This window comes from Convolutriloba macropyga, chromosome 13, assembly GCF_964194025.1.
Source record: "Convolutriloba macropyga chromosome 13, txConMacr16.3, whole genome shotgun sequence".
NCBI classification, from domain to species: domain Eukaryota; kingdom Metazoa; phylum Xenacoelomorpha; order Acoela; family Convolutidae; genus Convolutriloba; species Convolutriloba macropyga.
This window is the reverse complement of record NC_134480.1, coordinates 41406909-41431031: the sequence shown is the minus strand read 5'-3', so window position 1 is coordinate 41431031 and position 24123 is coordinate 41406909. Positions and strand designations below refer to the sequence as shown.

The window sequence follows — 24123 nt, the reverse complement described above, 5'->3', positions numbered from 1 at the left end:
TTCGGAGTAACCAAAATCACTACTCTAATTTGACATCAAAAACCATGAAAATGTGTGAACAGATCTTGAAAAAAGACAGCGCCCCAATACAATTCAAATTCTTTGAATTGTAAAAAACAAAGCAGGACAAATCCTGACCTACAAATCAAAGAATTTTCATTGACTAAACAAAAAACTAGACCTAGAACGGACTATGAGTGAATTGGGAAAAACATTTCGAATAAATCAGATAAAACAGAAAAAAAATCAATTTACCGCATGTGAACAAAAAAAACAATAGCGAGAGAGGGAAATTTGGTTTTCCAACAAAAAACTAGGCCTAGAATGAACTATAAATGGATTGGGAAAACCATTTAGAAAAAAAAATCGACCCAAAAAATCGAAGCAGAAAAAATCAAAGTGAAATTCGCATGTGAACAAAAAACTACTAGGGAGAAAGCAAATTTTTGTTCAAACACCGATTTCTCACTCTACTTTAAAATTAGAGTGGAAAAAATTTCACGCCGCAAAACTATTCGTTTTTTGCTCCACTTCCTGTTTTGGAGTAACCAAAATCACTACTCCAATTTGACATCAAAAATCATGAAAATGTGTGAACAGATCTTGAAAAAAGACAGCGCCACAATACAATTCAAATTCGTTGAGTTGAAAAAAAACCACGATGTCCGCACTAATAGCCGCTATCGCTTCGCTGCTGTTAATAATAAAAATAATAAAATTTTCAGCGATTTATTTTAGGGAAACTTTTCAAGCTTTTCTTAACGTTCTTCCGAAATTAGTATTAACCAAAACAAGGGCTCTGTAAGCAAAAAACGCATCTAAGCTTGAAAATCTTACAAATGATGGAATGGGTCGATTAAATTTGAAGAAAATAGTTTTACGGCCAAATTAAATTTTTAATTTAACTGATGGCCGAAATTGATTGAGACGGATGGGTTTCAATTGTTATCAGAAGTTGTTAGTACAGACCGCTTACATTAAAAGTAGAGACAATTAACCAAATTTCGACAAAGATTTCTAAATTTTGGGGGAGGGTGCTACTAAAATTATATTATTGACCGCTAAGAAATTATACCTCCTCAGCAGCTATGATGACAATGTAAATTCACAAATCAGTAGATCTCTAAAAGCACTGAACAAAAATTTAAGCGTTTCGGGCTTTAACAGTTCAAATTTGTCGAGGAAGAAAAGGGTCCGACAAAAAAATTGATCAAAAAATTTGCACCAAAGGACCCAAATAAAGATTTAAGAGCACCTAAATGGCCAAGTAGTGATTTTGCACATAAATTGCCATCCACGACTGCTGTAATTGCTTCAAATATCGTTTGAGAGCGATTAAAAGATCAAAACTTTTAAAATCGCAAAATTAGAGATTTGTCTAGAGCTCCATTATTATTGTTCCCCCCGGTTGAGAGGGCGGGGAGTGGGGTATATGCTCACCTAGGCTTTTCCAGTCAATTTTTGACATCGATATATTTACAACAGAAAACTGAGTGGTAAACTCGTTGAGCGGAGCACTTAAACCCGAGCTTGTCGTTTATTTAGTTCATTTTTGAGGTGTTATCGAGGCTTAAAATTTTGTGAACATTAGGGCTAATTTTAATTCTTTCGTAAGGTTGTTTGATCGAAATTTTGACAAAATAATTTATTCAAATCTTGTGAAATAATCTTCAACAATCAACCAGGAATAAGTTACCGGCCGGTTCATATTACCCTCTTAATAGAATATCAACATTGTATCAATATAGAAAAATCGATAATTCGAATAATCGAAAACATTTGAGTACTTCGACACGCTTTCAGCCAATTTCAATTAAAATTATCCAATTTTTCTTATAGCAGCTGATTAATGCAACCTGAAGGCACTTAGACGTTTAGGAGAGGCTTTTTTGTTCTTTCACTTTTTGGGCACAGTTAAAAGAGTTCAAAAAATTTAAGAATTAAAACTATCACTCATTTTCACTCGACCACATATTTACTAAATAGTTCTAATCTTTTTAAAAGTTTCTCATTGGAAGTCAGTCCAATTTAGGTGTTCAAACTATTACGTTAAAAACAATTCATAATGTTGATACGGAAACATCAGATTTCAAAATTTTCACATAATATCAATCACGTTTTCTGATCTATGTTGAGGAGCTTAGTGGACGAGAAAAGTCGAAACATTATGTGTAAAAACACATTACCGAGTCTCTTTGTCATAATTTACTAGAGGTATTCAAGTTTTGAAAGTTTCAGACATTCAAGTTTCAACCAAAAACTGCGAGCTTTTAAAAATATGTAGCTGATTAGAAAGAGTTGAAAAAAATCTACCTAGTATACGTTCAATCTAGTATACGTTTTGGGAAAACAAACTAAAAGATTAAAACTCTGAGTTAAACAAAACAGTGATTGGTAGCACAAAATCAACATTGATATGCTCATTAATTAGTTAATTATTCAATATAGTTAATTAGTTAAATATCATAGCGACACTCGTCAACTTCTTTGACTTTTCCTGTAGTTTTGAAATCCTGGTCAGTCAACCCATTGGCTTTCATAATAACATCCAACCTACTCTTGTAAAACTTCATATTCTGCATAAACGATGGCAGTCGTAGACTTTCGTGTTTGAGATCTCCGCTTCCGCTCTTTTTGAGTTTCTCAACATCTTCGAAGGAGATCTTGCCTAGTTTCATGAGTGCCTGGAAGTCGATACTCTTTCGGTTTTTCAGGATGTGTAAAGACCCAGTGAGGTATACTTGATCCTTGGCGAAACAACCTAGAAACATACCCCGAGTTATCTCTTATTCTTTTTTAAAAAAGGATAAGCGAAAGGATCTAGTGCACGGATCAACTATTTAAATTCAATATTTAACTTAAAGTTATGCTATTACAATATCATAACATTCACTCCATGTTTCATCAAGGACCTTAAGAAGCTTCACAAAAACTACCACAGTGACAAATTCACCCTTGAACTTTCTTTCCGGCTAATCAAGTAGTCCATTTAGTTTAAATTACACGGAGTCAAAATTTCGTTGACCATAAAATTTGGCCTTCAAAAGAGCCATCAACGCTCAATCAGCGCACAATTAGGGTCGCCAGCTCTCTTCAGGCATCAATTTATGAGGGTGTATACTTAGATTTTTTTTAAAAAAATCTAAGTATACACTCTCATTTTTTAAATTTAATTTAAAAAATCTGATGTTGCAATGTTACCATCTCACCTGGTTTACTAGTGTCAACTTGTCCCCGTTTTGCCCTCATACAGTAATCCCACCTCCTATGGGGGTCATGAATAAACTCGCCCAATTTCAGGAACAAATCTTTGAACGACAGCTTTGCAGCCATCGCGATAGAAAAGTAAAGCAGCGCATTTCTGAACAGGAGCGGGTCCTGCCTCAAAAGAACAGTATGTATACTCGCTAGACCTTCCTCGGTTGGGTTCACAGGATAGAGCTTAAACTTTTTGCGGTCTTTATTCTTCGCCCACGGTTGCACCATATTGTTCACGCTTCTTACGTAATGTGTGCTCAACTCGTGACGTAACAATCCTTCAATCCACGACTCATAAATGTCACCCACGCGTACACACAACAGACCATGGGGTCCCGTCATCCGGGTCATTGAAGCAGTTGATAGCAAATCTTCGCTCAAATTGAGAATGATTTCACCATCTCCGAAGTTTTCACGCCGACAGTAGTCCTTGACCAGACCTATAATTTCCTGTCTAGTAAGCACTCTGCCTCCGTTCGTAGACTCAAAGTTCTCATAACTGCCGTACTTTCGAATCACAAACTTCATTATCTTCACCGCCTGAAAAAAACAACGTTAAAATTCTATGCCTAGGAAGTTTTACAATTAACAAAATCAGGATTACATTCTCAAGTATGATTATTTCTGATATGCGTTGACAGACGGCTAGACAGAAAAGAGACAAGGAGCTGGAGTAGAAAATCAGAGACAGTAAATCGGAGGCAACTAGTAAATTGTGCAAATTAGAAGGCTATCGGGTTTCTTTTCAAAAAAAGGCTTGTTTGATTGCCATAAATCTTATGATGTGCTTGAGGTCGCGAAATCATAATAACCATGGCATTTTCACTGTCTCAATTGAACTACTTTTGATCCTGTGCCCTTCAGATTTACTGTCAGTTTGCAAAGAGCAACACAAACTACGCATGATACTTTGGAGATGATGTAAAACTGAGGATATGACATACACATGGTAGACCAAAAACTAAAAGCTGCCTACTCCATCACCACAGACACGAGATGACTTCTAAACTCACCAATAGACGAATAGCTAAAATGATAAACATCAAGTGTAAATGTGGCTTCTTCGCTCAAAATTGCAAACCCATCCTGTTTTACTTTGCCATTGTTTAAAAAACCATAGCACATGACGACCTTTCCTATAGCTTAGGAAGACTTACTAACGTGACACTTAAAACATGTTATTCAATTCGATAATTTTTAATTTTTTACAGCATAGGTAGTCCAAGTTAATGCTTAATTGCTGCAAATTTTGATAATCAATACGTTTGAATCACAATCCCATAGTTGCCAACTTGTCTATTGTTCTCACCCCTGTTGAGGGGGGGGGGGGGGTATATACTCAACAGGGTTTTTTTTTGCTCAGACAATTTTGACCGATTGATATATTCATCGTAGAGAGTTGTGAGTGGTATCACTAAAAAGCCCGTCCATCTTAGAATATGGAATTAAAAAGATTTTTTTTGAAATTCGTCTTCTAGAGCAAGTTATAGTGTTTAAATTCTTGTGCATATTAGACCGATTTGCGCTATTTTTATTCACATTTTCCGGAATTTTTGCCAATAATTTCGTCAATTGTGCAAAAATATGTAAAAATTGTTAACAATAGTACTGTTAATTTTATTTTTAAAGACAAAAAAGAATTGTTGACTAATTTGATTTAATTTTTTTGGTAAATATTTCAACATTCGGCCTTTTTCATCTAATGTGCGCGAAATAGGCTTCTTTAGAACACTTTGATTAAATTTTCTGTAAGTACAGACACAAAACAACCGACAAAATCTTTGTAAACGACAAAGGGAGCTAGCTGTTCCCACTTTCATTTCCATAGCGAGTATTCTGGAATTAAAATTTTGCCGTTTTTTGCTAATTTATGATTATCAAAAAGCAGCATTTATTTTTTGATCTTTTTAACTAAAAAACTATCTAGATCTATAACATTCCAAACAATTGAGGGTTCTTAATAGACGAACACCAATAACAAGGCTGGCTTCGGTCCAATGTTGAACTGTTACAATCCAAAAAATTTCGGATTGTAATCAGTCGGTCTTTTTATCGAAAATATTTCGATCTTTATGTTAATTAAAAAGAGAACAATTCAAATTAAAACTCAGCGTTCATAGGTCCAATTGGCTTTATAAGAAGTCCATATTTAATGTATCTAGTTTCTTAACTCGGAAGATTTTGGTCGTCTTGACTTTTAAAAATGTTTGATTTTTAAATAAACAAAGGCTGATTGAACTTTGCCAAAATTTTTCTCTCGATTTGGTCAACTAGTACCTTAGTCTCAGCAAAGAAAGAATGCTTCTTCTTCTTCCTCTTCTTTCTACTGAATTAAAAACCTTCCACTGAATCTTATTTGCGTGTTAATTTATGGTTTTCTGGCTTTGATACTATTAGATTTCACATTTTTTACTTTTAGGCATTGGCCCACTTTTCACGTTTTTTCTCGTTTTGTCACATTAACACATTAATGAAAGTTCGCATATTACATTAATGGCGTCCAAAATAAGGCACAATTGAATATATGAAAATCTTTAAAGGCATGGATAAAGGTCTTAACGGCTTCGACACCTTTCTCGAATTGAATTTTGTACATTTGACTTTAACTGTCGTATTTACTTTGTTTTTCTGGTTGTATGAAACTTCTACGAGTACAAAATCTAATGTTTTTTAAAGATGTCATTAAGAATTTATTGGCTTCAACACCGGTTTATCGCAAAAACAAGAACTAATTTTTTGATTTTTGTCCAAATTTGACGCTCTTTTTGTAGATGTAAGACGTATTCTGATTAACTACAGGTCTCAAGCGCTTCCTTTGGACAAAAAAATGAGCCTATTTAATTATTTCATTTTGTATGTAATGGCCTTCTTGACTTTGAAAATAATTGTCTTCGAAAATAACACAAGTAATAATTAAATTTGCCCATTTTTCTCTCTTTTGTCTACTTATTACTTATTCTCATTAATGAGAGCTCGCATACAACATTATTGGCGTTCGAGGAAGCATCAATTGAACATATTTTGAGGAGCAAAATATGCTTTTACGGCTTCGACAGCGTTTTCTCGTCTTCGACAAGTTTTAATTAAATTTTGTTTGTTGTTCCTATTTAGTTCTTTTTGTAACCGCATAAAAAATTGAATGAACTCAGGTCTTAAAGCCTTCCTAGAGCCTTCTTAATGTTTGTTGTTATTGTTATTTGATTTTGTTCTTCTTCTTGACTTGCTTTCTTAATAATGGCTGATCTCATCAATCTAATGTGGCATTTTTTACTCCACTGAGTTATCTGCGTTGGAGGCGATCTTTTTGTTCATAAACGTTTTTTCTAAAATGTACTGAAAAATTTTGGGTGGTTTTCTATCTGTTCATCATTTGGTAGACATTTATGCCAAAAATGCGGATGAGCAAGCAGGGTCGGAAATTTATGTGCGAACGCACATTACTGAGCCCCCTTGTTGATTGCTTTAGGTGCTTTCAAGACTTTTTAGATCACAAACTCAGTTTTATCTTGGTCTAAATATCATTTAAGCCCCTTTTAAATTTTAATTGTTGTTCTTTGACACCATTAAGATGAAATTTTGAGCCGCGCGCGGGGGGGGGGGGGGGGGTTAAGCTCAAACTCGCTCAATACACTCCTCATTTTTTTCCTAAAATGTCAAGCAAGCAAGCCTCGTACCTGTGGTAGGTACATGTCAGAGGCGTGGGAGTACTTCTGCAATACTTCAGGTGGAAGTGGGTTGTAATACTTGAAGAGAGGGTTGTAGTCGAACTTGTTCTTGAAGAACTTGGTCTTCTCTGACTCGACATTAACTGGTCGGATGGAGTTGATGATGTTGTACCTGCATGACTGCTCCTCGTTATCCGAGTCCCCACCATTTCCATCATCATCTACATTGTTTTCTGTTAAAAATTGCAATAACTTCATGCCGATTCACCACTGAAGTGAAAAAAATGTTTATAACTGTTTTCTTCTACCTCTATAAAACGGCGAACACCAATTACCAATTTAAAGCTCGTCAAAAAAGGGGGCTCTCAATAGGCCATGAACTCCGATTCGGAAAAAAAACACTCAATTTTGGATAAGAAACCTCAAGGAAAAATAGCCCCCCCCCCCCCCCCCCCCCCCCCCGGAAATAAGCTCCCATTTGACTGTTGAAGAGGTACGCAATCAGCCATGACGATATGAAAATTTCGTAACCGAACAAATTAGTGAACGAACATTGACCAATATCGCTAAGGATTCACGAGTTAAGGAACCACATTCCAAAGATCATTTATTAGGCTATCAATAGAAAACTTGGCCTCATAATCCCGCACTTCATTCAAAATAGCAAAAAAACTTTTTTTTTGCTCAGAGAACAAAAGGAAACAGTTGCGTATATTTTTCTTATCAGACGAGACGTCTTTTCCACTACATTAGTGGACTAATGAAGTCACAAAAGAAGGCCGTTTCATTCAGATAACATAGCACACCATAATCAGAAAAAATAAATAAAACTGAGTTTAAAAAAATAATTAAATCAGTAAACAGATATAAAACCTTTCGAGCAGAAATAACTTACAATAACTATATTAACTGCAGTGTATAATTACACTCCGAAAAACAGAGGTTCTTAGACATGCTATTGGATGCCAGGAACGATTACTGGATTTTCAAAGTAATTAAATCAGAGAAAGTTATCACAAACAGCGAAAATATACAACGTAACTTTACAGCAGTTGAAGCCGTGATACTTAAAACTAATCTTAAATACGCTCGTCAAATTTGACGAGCACATGCACTATAGTTTTCAGTCATTTATAGATCTGATCTCCCGCAGAAATGTCAGAAAATCGGTGCAATGGTTTAAACTCAACGCTTACAAACTTCAGTCTCCAATTGATAATAACTTCGTTAGACGAATTTTACTTGAAAAAGCATTGTTTGACTATAACTGTCGTTGTAAGATCAAAGTACTCTTCATATAGTTATGAGAAACTTATTCATCAGAACGTGTTTATGACTATGAAACAATATTCATTAAAACATTCAAAAAATTATTATTTCTAACATTTAGAGAGTTTCGTTTCGATCAAAGTTATCAGTAAATGCTTCTCATAAGCTGCAGTAACAGCAACTATTTTTCGTAGAAAAATGGCGAAAGTCAACTTATTTTTATCTCACAAAAATTTCTTACTTGGGTGGATTGTTTCTTGAGTGCTAGCCCTGATAAAATTTTAGTTTTAGTCTTGCAATACCAAGCCGATTTAATTAACTTGAAAAAGATAAAAAAAGAAGGTGACTTTTAATTTATGGGTCACTCCAATAAAATAGCCTTTACAAAAAAACAAATACCGGAAAACAGTTAAGATCCACGATTTTTACACTTTTCTGTTGAATTTTATATTTGAGTAACAAGCATGTCCAAGCTGTTGCTTGCCCTTCGCAAATTGAATTTAGAAGCACCTCTGGTGAAGTGCGACCAGCCCCTCTCTTCTACTTACTCCTGAACTTATTCATAGAACATTATAAACCCGCGGATCGAGACCAGAAAACTCCATCACAATTGCTGTCTATTAATGCTGATAAACACACATCCACTATACCCTTGTTTAGTCATAGCGCTACTTCCAAATAACAGAACATACCCGGCAGATTGGGGCTACTATCAATACCAATAAGCATTAGAGAGAGGTAACTAATAATTATAGGAACGACGAATAGCGGGCATCTAAAATTGGGCTTTATGGGTTTATCCCGTTTCTATTTGACTTCAATTTTTATACTGACTCTGTTCATTTTGAATTGCTTTGCTGAGCAACTGATGTTCAAAATCACTTATAGCAGAATGAGAGAAGAGAGAAACTATCCTAGAAAGTCAAAAAGGTATCACGCAAAATGTTGAAAAAGCGGCAAAATGAGGTAAAGCGAAACATTTTTCTTGTTCGACGAAGTAAAAAAAACATAGCAGGACAAGTCCTGACGTACAATTCAAAGAATTTTCAATGACTAGACAGAAAACTAGACCTAGAACGGACTATGAATGGATTGGGAAAACCATTTAGAAAAAAATCTGATCCAAAAAATCGAAAAAACAGTTAAAAATCAAAGTGAAACTGCCGCATGTGAACAAAAAACCACTAGCGAGAAAGCGAATTTTTGTTCAAACACCGTTTTCTAATTCTGATTTAAAATTTAGAGCAAAAACATTTCACACCGCAAAACCACTCAATTTTTCGCTCCACTTGTTGTTTCGGCGTGACCAAAATCACGACTCCAATTTGACTTCAGAAATCAAGAAAATGTGTGAACAGATCTTAAAAAAAACAGCCGGAAGAATTCCGGAAACGACTCGAAGTAGAAATCTGACTATTCTCACTAATCAGATGCATCACCAGCATATTACCAATCGACAGACAGTGTAACCAATTCACAAAGAAAAGACTGGAGAACTGGAAACTTGACAGACAAAGGACAAAATCAAAAAATAATATTCTCTAAAATCCCAAACAAAATTCTCTACAAAAAGATAACATGCAGCTTCCCATCCATAACTCATAGAAATCAATTAGTTATACATTTGGCTAGATCAATCGCCCACCTAGTACTTGCAGAAACGTTAAACAACAAACTAACAAAAGACCAAGAAAAACTCTTCAACGAATTCGAGTTTTGTATAATTTGTTTAAATGAAAACTGCCCCACTAAGCCTTCAAGTGCAAACTCATAGTATTGACACCTACAAAAAATGTTCCTTATTGAGAAAAAGTTACCAACAAAAAACATTAAATTGGAAGAAATAGGCAAAAAACTTAGAAAAAGACAAAAAGTGGCCAAAATTTGCTCTGATTTACTCCATTTTCTTTAACAAAAACAACTCTAAACTAATATCAATCAAAATTAGAGACATCCAAAAGAGCTACAACAACTGACTTCCATTAGAAAACTCCCCAAATGCTATCAAAGGTTGAGGAAGAATAGAAACGACATTTAAAACCAAATTGAACAAAAAAACGAGAAAAAGTAAGGTGTTTTTTTAATTTTACAAGAAAAAAAATAAAGCCAAATAGTTACTTTAAGCAAATAGAGCAACGAAATGCTCGCGAATAAATGGGCTAGTCATCATAAAAAAATTGTTTACGATTGAAAAAAAAACAAAAAAATCAAAAAATTAAAAAAAAGTGGATAAAAAATTCTCAATTTTTCTGTCATTTTTCTTCAGAAAAAAATATTTTATACCAACAGAATTGTAATCAATTTGTATCCCTGATATTCCTTGAGCAACGAGCTTCTATAAAAAATATCACTTAAAGCAGTAAAACAAAACAAAAGGCCAAAATACATTAAATTTTGTCGAAAAAAACAACAAAACTGATCAAAAACCTCCAAATTTGCATAAAACTCAAATTAACTACTTGAAACCTTCAATTCCTATCAGAACGAGCCTAAATCCAATACAACATCATATTCAAACCTCATAAACAAGAAAAATTGCAAAAAAAACTGCTTTTAAAAGCCGCACGTGAACAAAAAAAATTTCGCTCGCTCAGAGAAAATTTTTTCACACATCAATTTCTCGCTCTCTCAAAAACAGCGGTATGAACAAAAAACCACTCTCTTTTCGCTCCGCTCTTCATTTTGTTCAGCAACCAAATCACTCCAAATTCTTTCACGCGTTTCATTTCCCGCTTCAAAATTCACTATAATAAAATTGATTAAAAAAAGGACTTCTCCAATACTTCTCTTCGAGTCGTAAAAGAAGACAGCGCCCCAATACAATTCAAATTCTTTGAATTGTAAAAAAAAATAGGAGCGCTATAATAGCCGGCTGAGAAGATGAGGGCGGCTATTAATAAGCAACATAAATGATCTTGATTCGTTGCTCCTAATGAAGCCCCTCACGATTATGCTTACGATTGAGCACCGCATTGTACTTATTAACGCAGCTTGCGATAGCCGATTGAAGCCCGGCACTTCAATCTTGTAGACTGGAAGCGTTTTGCACATAGGGTTATTCTTTCCCATCTGTACTGATCTTTTTCAGCCAGTCCACCAATGATCTCCAATGTCAATGAGATATAAATTGAATTCCCCATCTTAATGCCCTTTTTTGAGAGCTCTGCTGACATTTTTGGCATGTCTGATTTTTCCGATCACAGTCAGAAGAGAGCCCAGAAATTCATATCCTGTCTCTCAACTGATCGTGACAAGATATCATGTAGCCAAGACGGCGCCAAATTTACAGCAAGGCTATTTTGCTGCTTCATCATACCCAGGAATGCCAAGCCTAGATTTCAATGCTACTGCAAATTCGTTTGGCGAGAGAAAGAGGCCTACAGCTGGACTCGGTACCGCTGGAAATCGAGCTAAGGCTACAATAATAGCAGCCAGTGCGTATTTTATTCAAAATAAGGCTCAAAGTCACACTACCGAGAGCTTCCACAATTTTATGCAATTTATCGAAACTAGCAGGCCCCCAATCGCATTATGAAAGTTTTTCGGAAATTAATCCATCGTCTACAACTATTAGCTTTAGATTTTTTTTTAAAAAAACAAGTCTTGAAATCGAAAGTTTCATCGCACAAACAGTCAATCAATGAGCTGAAAAATAGCCAAAGGTAGGTTGGCAGAAATCAAAAAACGCTATTTTTGACAGAGAAAACGCATCATAGTTAAAATTTTAGATAAAAGTGTAAAAACGTCAAATTTGAATTTTTCATGTAAAAATACGCAGTAAACTGTATTTTATCTTTTAACATTTTGTTTAAAGACAACGCCAAAATAAAATTTGAAAAAATATTTTGATTCCCACCAGATAAAAATATTCTCTCTCAAAATATCATTTAATTTTAAATAAATTAAAGATACTTAACTTAAAAACTTTTTTTCTAATTACGATTATTTTCAACGGAAAGAGTAATTAACAAATATTCTGAACCGACCATTATAAATTCTTAAGTGTTCGGACAGGATAAGATAAAGTTAGCTATTAGCACAAGAGCGAAGGAAGTAAAATGTTGCGGCGAGACAAAACGCAAAATTAAAAATGAGCGTCAGACGACTAACAGCAAACCACGAACACAACCGCAATACAGCTACTCTCAGATTACAGCTTGAAGATGCCCGTAAAATATGCACCAACTTGTCGCTTTTTAGAGCTCACGCGTATAAAAGATAGGACTACAGATTTTTCATTTTTGAAACCTAGATCATCGAGGATTAAATTAAGGAACAATCTGGCCTCATCATTCAAATGAGTGAGATAACATATACACTTTAACATAACCGACTAAACGTCGGGAGAATTGCTCCCGAACGACTAGGGGAGCTCTAATCAATTGCAGCTTGCTTCAGTCGAGGCGGGGGGATTGAGGGGGAGCTTAAATGGGACTAAGAAGCTCAATAGTGGGCTTCAAATAACCACAATAAAGGTTAACATATAACCCTATTAAGATTTAAAGTAAAAAATGGAACCAATTTCGGCGCACTTTTCGTTTGACTTTCAGTATTAAATTGCCGCCAATTTGAGTTCAGCTGCTTGAATTTTTGATTGAGAGAGAATTTTAGATCACGCGAAACGCAAAAAGTCAAGGGCGTAAAAGTCACTCGAAAAGTCAAAATTGTCAAGCGAAAATTTTGCATAAAAAAACATAGCCGGTAGAATACCGGAAGCGACTCGAATCGTCGTGCAAAATAACCTCTACCCTAACTTGGACAAAATCAGAATATCGAAAAAAAACTAGAAGTAACAAAAATAGTAGACCAATATAACATAAAAAGCGTTGAAATTTTTACATTTTTTCAGTTCAGGGGTGTGGATAGGTGCTGGTGGGGGGGGGGGTTGGTAGGTGGGGGCAGGTAGGTGGTGGTGGGGGTGTAGGTAGGTGGTTTGGGGGTAGGTACGTCGCGGGGGGTTATGTAGGTACGTGGTGGGGGGGGGGGGGGTAGGTAGGTACGAGGAACTTCAGAAAAACCGATACTCCTATTGGAGTCGAAAAAAATCAAGAAAAGGCCAATAATAGCCTCAACTATCGCTTTGTGGCTATTAATAAGTTTATTTTAAGAGGACTGCTAATTGATGTTTTGCCATAATTGCCAAAATTTCTTTAAATTAACTTTTTTTTGCAATAAATTCTTTCACAAACTTAGCATAGGGAACTGTCAAATTGCCCCATTTACGTATTATTCGAACGAAATTGCCAAATTTACGTATTATTCGAACGAAATTAAGCAACCTAACGGTGTTAAAAGCCTAGAAAAGCGAAGACTTCAAAATTGAAGCCTGCTTTCGTCGAATCTGGGGATGGCTGCGTTTTTTAAAGACATCACTATTGCATACCTCACAGAGAATTTTGATTGTCCAAAAGTGACTTAAAAAATTTACTGCGTATGGAGCTGTTGCAAATGTGTTCAAAAAACCATAGCTGGATAAACCGAAAACGGGTCGCCGAAAGGTTTGCAGCTAGAATTTAATTTAGACATTTTCCACCATTTAATGGATACTAGGACAAACAGCTCTGATGCTTTCCATGTCAAAATTGTTGACAAAACAAGTTGGGCAATATATACTCTCAATATTTTATCGAGATCGTGGAAATATATTTGAACTTGAGATTCTTGTATCTGCAAAATATATAGCACTGTAATAGATTTAGGATTACCATTGTGAACTAAAAATACTAACTGCGCACCTTTTCAAAAGTACAAATAATCTTGAGTTTAAGGAGCAAAACACAACACGTGAACAAATCATTGATGATTCCAAATTTATTCAGTCAGTCAATATTCACGGGTAAAGCCCGCTTCTGTTCATCAGTAAGAGTTTGATAGAAATCACTGATCGGCTGATAAAACTGAGCACTTCTGTCAAACTGAAGCTGTATAAGAGTGCTTTCAGAGATAATGCGATCCAAAGCGTGTGTCCGAATGTACGCGTCACCCATTTGGTCACGATAAATTCGTGGGTGTTTACAAAGCGGCCATTGGGTCAGGGTTCCCTCTTCTAAGTGTCGAATAGTGTCTATGATAGATCCAACCTGCTTCGTTTAAGTTTTAGGGACATACGAAAATGCACAAAGTCTTGTCTATATGCGAGATCGAAAGGCTATCTATCATGAGCTCAGTAAATTTTATCTGAAATTGTGTACTTCGTTTAATTTCAAAAATAGGATTGGTTCAAAAAACGGGTCTTTCCCATTCGGGATTGAAAGTAAAATTGGATCCATTTAAATATACCTATTTCGAAAATATGTTAAAAGCCAACTTTTGTCTCTGAAATTGGTCCAGGATTATATCTGCAAGACCTGAAAAAAATTATTGGCCCTTGAAGATCGATTCTCAGAAAATGACAATTTTTTCAAAAATAGAAATTCGTTCAAAAAATAGAAATTCGTTCAATTTCAAAAAATAGAAATTCGTTCCATTAAAATGTTCAAAAAACCATTCCAATGCCCCTAGCAACTATGTAATAACATACTATCAAACACTGTAGGTGGTTACCTGGCCACTGAGGCAAGACAAATGTTTTTAAAAAACTTGAAATTGCAAATTTTATCAAAAAATTTCATGAATTCGACATGTTAAACTGTTGAAAACAATTCTATTGACACTAACAACCATGCAGTTTTCTATTCTGTTTTCTGGCCCTTGAGAATGAACAAATGAAAAAAGAAAAACAAATGAAAAATTTTAGCAAAACTTAAAAAGAATAGCAGATTTTATCAAAAAAATGCTAAAATTCGAGACATTAAAATGTTGAAAACCATTCCATTGTTACTAGAAATTATGAAGTGCCCTATTATCAAACCTTAAAGGAGATTCTATGGCCCCTGAGGCTGGAAAAACTAAAAAAAAACGACAAAAATTTAAAAAAACTTTCAGAAAAAAATTGCAAAAATGAGTATCATTTTGCGTGTTTGTAGTACCAAAACATATAGCTCATAAAATGGTCATAATAAGTATTTTTGTCTCGCAAAAGACCTTCATCAACTTTTAAAAACTTCAACTTAAGACTAATCAAACAAAAAAATAAAAGAAAATCACAAAAAACGTGAAAAATTGCACCATTTTGAGCCCAAAAACTCCTAAAAATGACCTTTTAACCTTAAATTAAGGCCACCTAAGACACTTGAAGGACTACTTAAGCTCACTTTGGGCCTCTAATGAAACTTAATGCCCGCTGGGCTTTACCTGTTTATCCCGTTTTGAAAGATCAAAGTCATTGAAAAATGTGTGAACACATCTTAAAAAAAAACAGCGCCCCAATACAATTCAAATTCTTTGAATTGTAATCAAATTCTTTGAATTGTAAAAAAATAGGAGCGCTATATTTGCCGGCTGAGAACATGAGGACGGCTATTAATAAACAATTGATAGCAAACTTTTTGCAGTCCTACTCACAGGGAAAAGAGATGCAATATGAATTTCCCGGCAAAATTGAACGTGAATTTCATTCTCAGAGCGATTTAACCAGCAATATAGAAACGCAGCCAAGCGAGCGGGGTTACGAAGGGGGGGTTCACAAAGGGGAGTAGGGGTGATATGTGAGTAGGGGGGACAAATTGCATCAGGAGCATTTGGGGATCAACTAAAGGGCTCCAAACGATTTTATTAGATAATCTTTCAAAACTACAAGATTTAACATGAAAAACGAAATCAAATTTAGCGCAGTTCCCAACGGACTAAGTAGTAAACGCCAATCAAGTTCGAATGCCTCAAAGTCTGAATGAGAGCAAATTAATATGCAAATCAAGTAGTCAAGCGTGAAGTCAGTTTAAAAGTGGTCAGGCCAATAATATTTTCGGCTAGAGCTGCAAGGGTAGTAATCAATGCCAAGCCAAAGTTAGATTGTATTCAACTTTTGAGCAACTGCATTTTAAAATGCGAATTTCACATACGGAGCACTAAATAAAGGCAGCCCTCGAGACGACAGACGTCTCAAAAACTACTCTGAAACGAGAGGTTGGCTTTGGTTGTACCTAGCTGAAGGACAGGGACGCCCACCTCAATGGATAAGATGAGGCGGTGCATAAAAGTCGAGCATGCGGGTTTACAATGGTTCTTTACAGCGTGAAGTTCTGCCTCATTGGCAACTTCGCTGACCCCGCTACACTTAGCCGTTCAAGTCTCTAGTAGAAATGCACAGCAACTTAATGCCCTCGTGCTTTACAAGTGCAGCCAGTTTTTGAGAGGATGATAAGTCAAATAGATTAGTTAGAACAAACGGACAAATGTCAGACAAACTGCTCTTGAACGACCAGCAGCGCAATTCAATTCAGGGGATGTAGCCTAGCTAAATTTTTCTTTACGGGTGGGACGGATTGGAACCTCCCAGGAGTTCTCGACAGAAGCATTAACCGGTCGGCCATCAGGTCCATCAAATTTTATTACAAGGTGAGCGAAATTGAGATCATTCAAAAATGAAGATGTCAAGCGTGAAAAGGGCACTATAGAACACAGACTTTTATAATAATTGCTTCAAACTTCGTTCGAGAGCAATTGAAAATTAAATAAAGCAAAAAGTCGCATTACAGAAGATCAACCAAACCAAAACAATTGAAGCAAAAATTGTGAGAGAGCAATTTAAAAAACCTTAAAACCAACATATTGAAAAAAAGAACGGAAGACAATTTCTTTTATAGCTCTGACCAGCTTTACCTTGTCATGCGTCGATGCTACGAGAAATTGATACGAAATCGAACAAAACAGCAAAATTCTTTCCAAACAACTTGGTGACAAAACTCATCTAAGTGAACACGGCTCATCATTTGCAAATTTTGAAACTAACATAAACCGACGAACGTGAGATGATTTGCTCTCGAACGATAGAGGCGTGAGAATTGTAGCTTAGGGGTGTAGCTTAGAAACTTTTTCATAGATGCAAAAACATTTGACCTTATAGGGTCTGGAACTCTCAGCACACAAACACAAACCGACTAACGTCGGAAAAATTGCTCTCGAATGAGAGGCGGGGCAATTTAATTAAAGGGCTGTATAAAGAAAATTTTCTTTATGGGTGCAAAACCAACAGGCGAAAGTCGGTTCGAGTTCCGACCTCCTGAGTCCGATTCCGTAAATTCGACAGTGGCACTAACCACTCGGCTATCAGGGCCTTGTCATCGTCTCTACACAATCGGTTTTGTTAGAAGAGCAAATTTTATAGAGATGTCAGAGCAGTTGAGACCATTCAAAAAAGAAGACGTCAAGAGTGGAAGGGGCACTTGAGAAGGCAAAAAGGTCCCAGATTAAGAGCGGAAAACCATCCACGCAAAAAATTTTCATAAAGAGACTTTTACAATAATTGCTTCAAACTTCGTGTGAGAGCACCAGAAAATCAATCAAGCAAAAAATCCCATTACAGAAGATCAACCAAACCAAAACAATTGCAGCAAAATTTGTTAGAGAGCAATTTAAAAAACCTTAAAACCAACAGATGAAAGAAAAGAACGGAAGACAATTTCTTTTACAGATCTGACCAGCTTTACATTGTCATGCGTCGATGCTACGACAAATTGATACGAAATCAAACAAAACAGCTTGGTCGCAAAACTCCGCATTTATCCAAGTGAACACGGCTCATCATTTGCAAATTTTGAAACTAACATTAACCGACGAACGTGAGATGAATCACTATCGCACAAAAGTGGGGTGAGAATTTGATGTAGTGGGTGTAGCTTAGCAACTTTTTCATGGGTGCAAAAAATTCGACCTTATAGGGGTTCGAACTCTAAGCACACAAACACAAAATAACTAACGTCGAAAAAAATGCTCTCGACTGACAGGCGGGGCAATTTAATTAACGGGCTGTAGTCTAGATAAGATTTTCTTTATGGGTGCATAAACAATAGACGAAAGTCGGGTTCCAACCCCGACCTCCTGAGTCCGATTCCGTAACCTCGACTGCGGCATTAACCACTCGGCTATCAGGGCCTTGTCATTGTCTCGAACAATCGGTTTTGCTCGAACAAAAAAAATTATTTCGCAGTTGAAATCAAACAGGAAGAAGTGCGTGAAAAAGTCACGTGAGAAGTCAGAGATTATTCTAGAAAAACGCAAAAACGGACAAGCAAAAAATTTGCATAAAAAAGACACACACGTTCACAATAATTGGTTCGCATTCCAGAGCAATTAAAAATTTTAAAGTCAAGTGTAAAACAGTCACTAAAAAGAGAAGAATGCTCTTGAACAAAAGTGCAAATACGGTCAAACAAAAACTTTGGATAAAGACACACGTTTATAAAAATTGCTTCAAACTTCGTTCGATACTATTAAAAATCTGAAAAAATTTTGATAAAATTGAATTAGGTAGAATAAACCTAAGTCCCGTTAGAAGCTACTTTTTTCTAAAGACTCAACTACTACTATTTTGAATTGAACAAAACTATTAAAATGAAGGCTGAGTGCTTACTAACCTAGAACGCATGATCACGGCAAAATGTTGGAAGGTTGCTGTTCTGGTTTGGGCTTCAAATTAACCAGTGTTGGCACTTTTTGGAGCTCTCTGGCTCTAAGGTATGGACGATTGACTTTTTGATATCTCAAACTAGTCGAAACGGATTTCTTTTGAAATTTTTTCCCATTTTGAATTCTTTACTACCTAAGAACTGCTATTTTGAGCAATACAGAACTATTAAAATCCATGCTGAGTGCTTAATGACCTAAAACGTATATTAGAATACTTGCCTGCTTTCTTGCCCTTTTCGGCTACGGCAGCTTTCGAGTTGGCTTCCTTCTTTAAATCTCGACTTCCAGTTTTGGAACTGGCAGCTTTGAGGTCCGGTGTTGGTCGCGTCTTGATCGGCTGAGATTCCTCGATATTCGGAGGAGCAACAGTTTGTTTACCTTTCTTCACTCCTATGGCAGTATTCGATTCGTTTCCATTCGCAGCTTTTCTCTGAGGTAGTTTATCTATTAAAGCAACATTATGTGGGCCTAATTTTTGCTGCTTGACTTTCGGGGCATTGGTCTTGTCATTATCAAGTTTGATTTCTTTATCTTCATGTTTTTCTTCCAATTCTTTAGGAATTATTTCTCGATTTTCTTTCTCCTTATCCTTTGACTTCGCCTTTCCCTTTCTTCCATTTTTCTTTCCTTTGATACTAACAGTTTTTCCTTTCAATCGAGCGCTGTTGGATTTTTCAACTCCATCAGTCATTAATAATGTTTCGTGGGCAGATTGTAATTGTGGCTTTACGTCAGCCCTAGATAATTCAGTTTGCTCATTACGCGAGTCGTTGCTATTCTGTCCGACTACATTTGATTTACTAATCGGCTGTAGCACTTTTCCGTTAGGTTTAGGATTCTCTTTTGCCTCCATTTTGGTCTCCAAATTTTGCTTGACAATTTCTTTTTTATCCGATTCGCTCTGAGCAGGACGAAATTTATATTCAAAAGCCATCTCGAGTTCTAGCCTGGCTTTTGAAGTGTTTCCTGGAACTTCGTTCTCGTCTTTAACCGCTTCATTGGTCGATTTCTCTGGCACTTCAAGAGCAGCTTCGATTATTTCCTCCAGGACTATTGAATCATCAGAGCGTGTGTCTGATTGGCAGTTATTTGATGGCTTTGGCAAAATGTTGGACGTTTTCGATTCAGCTTTTGGTTTCAAATTTACCGGTGTAGGCACGTTTTTAGAGCTCTCTGGGTCCGTGTTATGGACGAATGATTTTCTGTTACTATCCGATGAGTATGTAACAGATTTGTTGAGATCATTTAGACTAGCGGAAACGGATTTATTCGCAATTCGTTTATTCTGATGCGTTGTGGATTGTTGCGGTTTTGATTCTACAGCTCCTAATTCTCTCAAACTTGCATTCACAGCTGCTTCGCTAGTAACTTTGCTCCTCAGCAGTCGTTGATAGACATCTGGTTTAGAGTTACTTGGAGTTTGGAACGTCTGAGTGCCTGGCAATTGTTTCTGTTTGATGTTGTAGGCTGCTGCTATAGATGCTTGTTTGTTCATAGAAGCCACACGTCTCACGGGTGCACTTGAGTTCTCATTAGAAGCTCGATTAATCGCAGGTTTTAATAGATCTGCTTCCGCTTTTTTTATCTGTTGGTTCAGAAAACGCATCGGACTCCTGCAAACAGGAAAAACTGCAATAAAAATATTATTTTCATTGCAGGCTTATAACGCACAATTTACAAACTCGAAAATGTTTTCAAAAATTTTGGAGATTTTTTTTCGATAAATAAATTCAGGAGTTATTAGTTTCATTTCAAAAGGCAACTTATTCCATTCATATGGAACTACAAAACTTAGGATCTTCGCACAAGTCTAATCTTTGACGTGGGTATTTTCAGATTGTATGCGTATTGAATTATAAATTTCAATCTTTCTAAATATTTATAGTTGAGATATTTATCATTCAATTCATTTGGCCGAATAAAAAAAAATAAAAATTGACGATTAATTAAAATCTTGGATGGATATATTGTGCCCCCCCCCCCCTCAGTGCTGTTTATATCTCACTTTTACGAGTTCGTTGTAATTTAGCAAGTTGTTCAAGTTAATGTGTAAAAACAGTAAGTACGGCCTAGCCCACTAAGCTGGTGGGGGTGGGGGGTGGGTGGGAAATAGATTCAAGATATCTTTAGCTGTCTTACAATTCATAGATATCATTTTCTGATACATGCGCATACATGAGCAAAAAGTAAAAATGTCAGATCACGTCGCTTACTCCTGGGCTCTACGAAGCTTGAACGCGTTGTCAGCACTTCCTGTTTTCTTCGCCTGGGATGTCAACCTGAAAGTTAACCTGTCTGTTGAAGAAGTCAAAGAATTTTGTGTATTTGCATTGGTTTAACCGGAATTGATAGGCTTGTTAAGCCATGTTCCAATATGATTGCATTTGAAAACCAAAAACACAATCTCCTTAGTTTCCGCTATATCAGAACCTTCCAGCACATTCAACGAGAAGGAAGTTTCAGAATCCATTTTACCGATTGTTCGACTATCTCAAAGGTATACAAAAATACTCTAAACTGAAAACTTCTGGATACTGATTGATCAATGGAAAATTTATTAAATCGATAAACTATTGAACACTTTTCTAAACTTTTACAGGAAAAAAAATACGAAGGTTGATGCGGAAATGCTTCTTTGGAACAATATTTTTGGTTCCGTTTCGTTTAACATTTTCGCCCAACTTTTAGCTCGCTAACCACAACAACGATAAAGACTGGTTTTGTTAAACGATGCCACACTCCATTGAAGTTTGAAAAAATTTCCTGTTTGATATTGGATGCGCTGATAATCATTTTATATATTCCCGATGTGTATTAAATATTGGCACCAAAGAGCTTGAGCGATTAAAAAACACAGTGATAAAACACCAACGGACTCAGCAAAAAATCATTTTACAAAAAAATCATTTCAGAAAGAATTTATTGACTAAAGAAACATAGTAGCAATTAAAGCGAAAAAAAATTGATCCTGTTTTTTAGTATAGCAAACATAGGAGACCCTAATTTCATTTTCAATTAGAACCAAAATATTCTGTACCTGACAAGCAGACGACTTCAAAAAAGCCAGCCCAGAGACTAACATAGTTTCACAAACTTAGAGAACAAAAACTATCATTGCAACAACTTATATTTAAAGTTTTATATTTAATGCAAAATTTATACCTCTTATTTATACCCAGTGAACATCACGGAAGATTTGACAAAGTTTTATAGAGGCCCATAAATATTAAAAAAAAAACTTGAGACAAAACATGAAATGCAAATTTTGTTGAAACGTCGCAAAAAAAATTGTCTCCAGAAACTGTCTATAAAACAACCTCCAAGCAACTAAAACCTACAAAAAAGTTATTAGCAGGCTAGCAGATAGCAGGCTGCACATATGAGACAACTCGAAATATGACACTGATCTTCATAAAATTGAAAATTTTCTCAAAACTCGACGACAAAGATCTTGGGTTTGCTATCTTTCTATAGCAATATCTACCGCAAGATAGCAGTAGCTAACCAATAGCCCGTCATCAAAAAACTAACCAGTACCCCGTCGTAAAAAAAACTCACAAATAATTGATTGCATATTTTATTAAAAAGTCTCAAAACATCGTGACATATATATCTTCAAAACAATTTCATTCTCTCTAAAAACCAACTAAAAACGATCTTCAAGACCTAAAAGATTCTATTTCCAGAGGTCGCAAATTTTTCTTAAACAAAGACAACAGCTTTCAATAAAATAATAATCATTATCATTTTGAGTGTCTAGTTTTGCATTGCCAAAATATATAGATCGCAAAATGAAGGATAACAAAATTATGTCTTGCAAAACACCTTGATCAACTTTGACAAACGGCAACTTATTACTAATCTCAAAAGTGACAAAAAGTGAAACATTTGGGCTCAAAAACGCCGAAGAATGACCTTTTCAACTTGAAAATCGCCTTCCCAGCAACTTCAACATCCTAAGCAGCTGGAAAAACAACCAGAGCCAGCTTGAAGCCTCTACTGAAACTTAATGCCCACTAGGTGTACCCATTTATCCAGTTTTCAAAGCTCAAAGTTATGTAAAAAAAGTGAACACATTTCACCAAAAAATTAAAAGAGCACCAAAATGATCCAATTATCGGACTGTAAAAAAAGCCAAAAGTAGCCCACTACCGCAAAATCAAAAACAGCATCCAAGAACACAGCATCATTCCATTCAGTTCTCATTCTCAAGAGACCAAAAGAAGCAACAATCGAAAATTGGCACATTTAACAAAATTTCAGTCAATCTGTTGAAAACGTATGCAGAAAGTCTATCATTTTATTAGTTATTTTTGAGCATTAATTCTGTATTAAGCTGATAGTAGTGGATAAAAAGTGGTTTGGATACCACTTTTATCATTAGGTGGCTGGACACCACTTTTTAGAGAATACTGTTAATATTAAAGTGAGTCCGTACATGTAAACAAAAAGATTATTCAGTTGGAATTGGAATTGCCGCAACTATTGAAAGTAGTTTAGAAAAATGGCAACAACAATATCAATTTTTTGCTCGAAAAAAGGTCTGGAGACTTCTCTGAGTAGTCCAATTCTGGTCTCAGGGAACTTTAAAACAATACAAATCATGATCTAGGATGGCCTCCAAAGAAGTCTTCGAACATGTAATAAACAGCAAAAAAGATGAAAATGTATCCTCTTTCTCTCTTAGAGGAAGTCCAAATAGCAGTAATTTGATCAATGTCGCGCCAAATCGCCAAAAATTGTGGAAAGTTTACTTAAATTTGCCGAAGAGCTTATTCTATTTAATAAGAACATTGGCTATTTTTTCTTGTAGTACGTAGGGGCTAAGAGGTTTAAAATGATGCCACATGCCATTTATCCTCTCACAGAAACAAAACTTTTTTAAAAAACGCGGCGACTAGAATAAAGCTCTCCCATATTTAATTCAGTAATTGAAACTTCTGATTTTTATCCGATTATTTTGATCTCAATTTTTATTTCATTGAAATTTCTGGGGCAACCGTGGTGATCTCCATTGTTGATCAGAAGTCAAAAAAGGTCACGAACAATCATTTTGCAATCTCAATCGACAGTGAGTCATCAACACTGATCAATAAGTTCTACTTAAACTTACATTTAATTTGTTTAAATCATAAAACCCTCAAGCCAAGTTAGAAGACATCGGTTATTCAGTTCCAAGCCTCAATCTCAGTCCGAGTCGAACAATTAAAAGAACGTTTTTGTTTACAGAGATCCCCTGATTTATCGAGTAAACATATTGTGCTTCGGCATGACATTATAAACGATATCATTACTACCCAGTGAACGAACAGTTGTAAACTTCGATCAGTTAACCAGCTGTTACCCGTACTTCAAAAACTGCCAAATCTGTATTGTATTCTTCAATGTCAACGCGAGGGCTCCGATAATGTATGTCATCAATTAC

The 24123-nt window shown here is 35.8% G+C and overlaps 3 protein-coding genes across 6 annotated transcripts in view; 1 reads left to right on the top strand and 2 right to left on the bottom strand.

The window, feature by feature from the left end:
* Positions 1-24123, bottom strand: part of LOC142352235 (nucleoporin p54-like) — a 608913-nt gene that overhangs the window by 96139 nt on the left and 488651 nt on the right. The gene's annotated exons all lie outside the window — the stretch shown is intronic.
* The window catches only part of LOC142352233 (sec1 family domain-containing protein 1-like), a 354741-nt gene that overhangs the window by 167663 nt on the left and 162955 nt on the right, over positions 1-24123 (top strand). The gene's annotated exons all lie outside the window — the stretch shown is intronic.
* LOC142351967 (uncharacterized) overlaps positions 2356-24123 on the bottom strand; it is a 28457-nt gene continuing 6689 nt past the window's right edge. The window contains exons 2-6 of one of the 2 annotated variants that reach the window (XM_075404261.1): positions 20912-20977; positions 18918-20311; positions 6933-7156; positions 3210-3798; positions 2356-2761 (exon numbers count right to left, since the gene is read on the bottom strand). In XM_075404261.1, the coding sequence (XP_075260376.1) occupies positions 2457-2761; positions 3210-3798; positions 6933-7156; positions 18918-20311; positions 20912-20977 (2578 nt within the window). In that variant the 3' untranslated portion in view covers positions 2356-2456. The remainder of the gene's footprint in view (positions 2762-3209; positions 3799-6932; positions 7157-18917; positions 20312-20911; positions 20978-24123) is intronic. The other variant, XM_075404262.1, reaches the window with a different exon arrangement.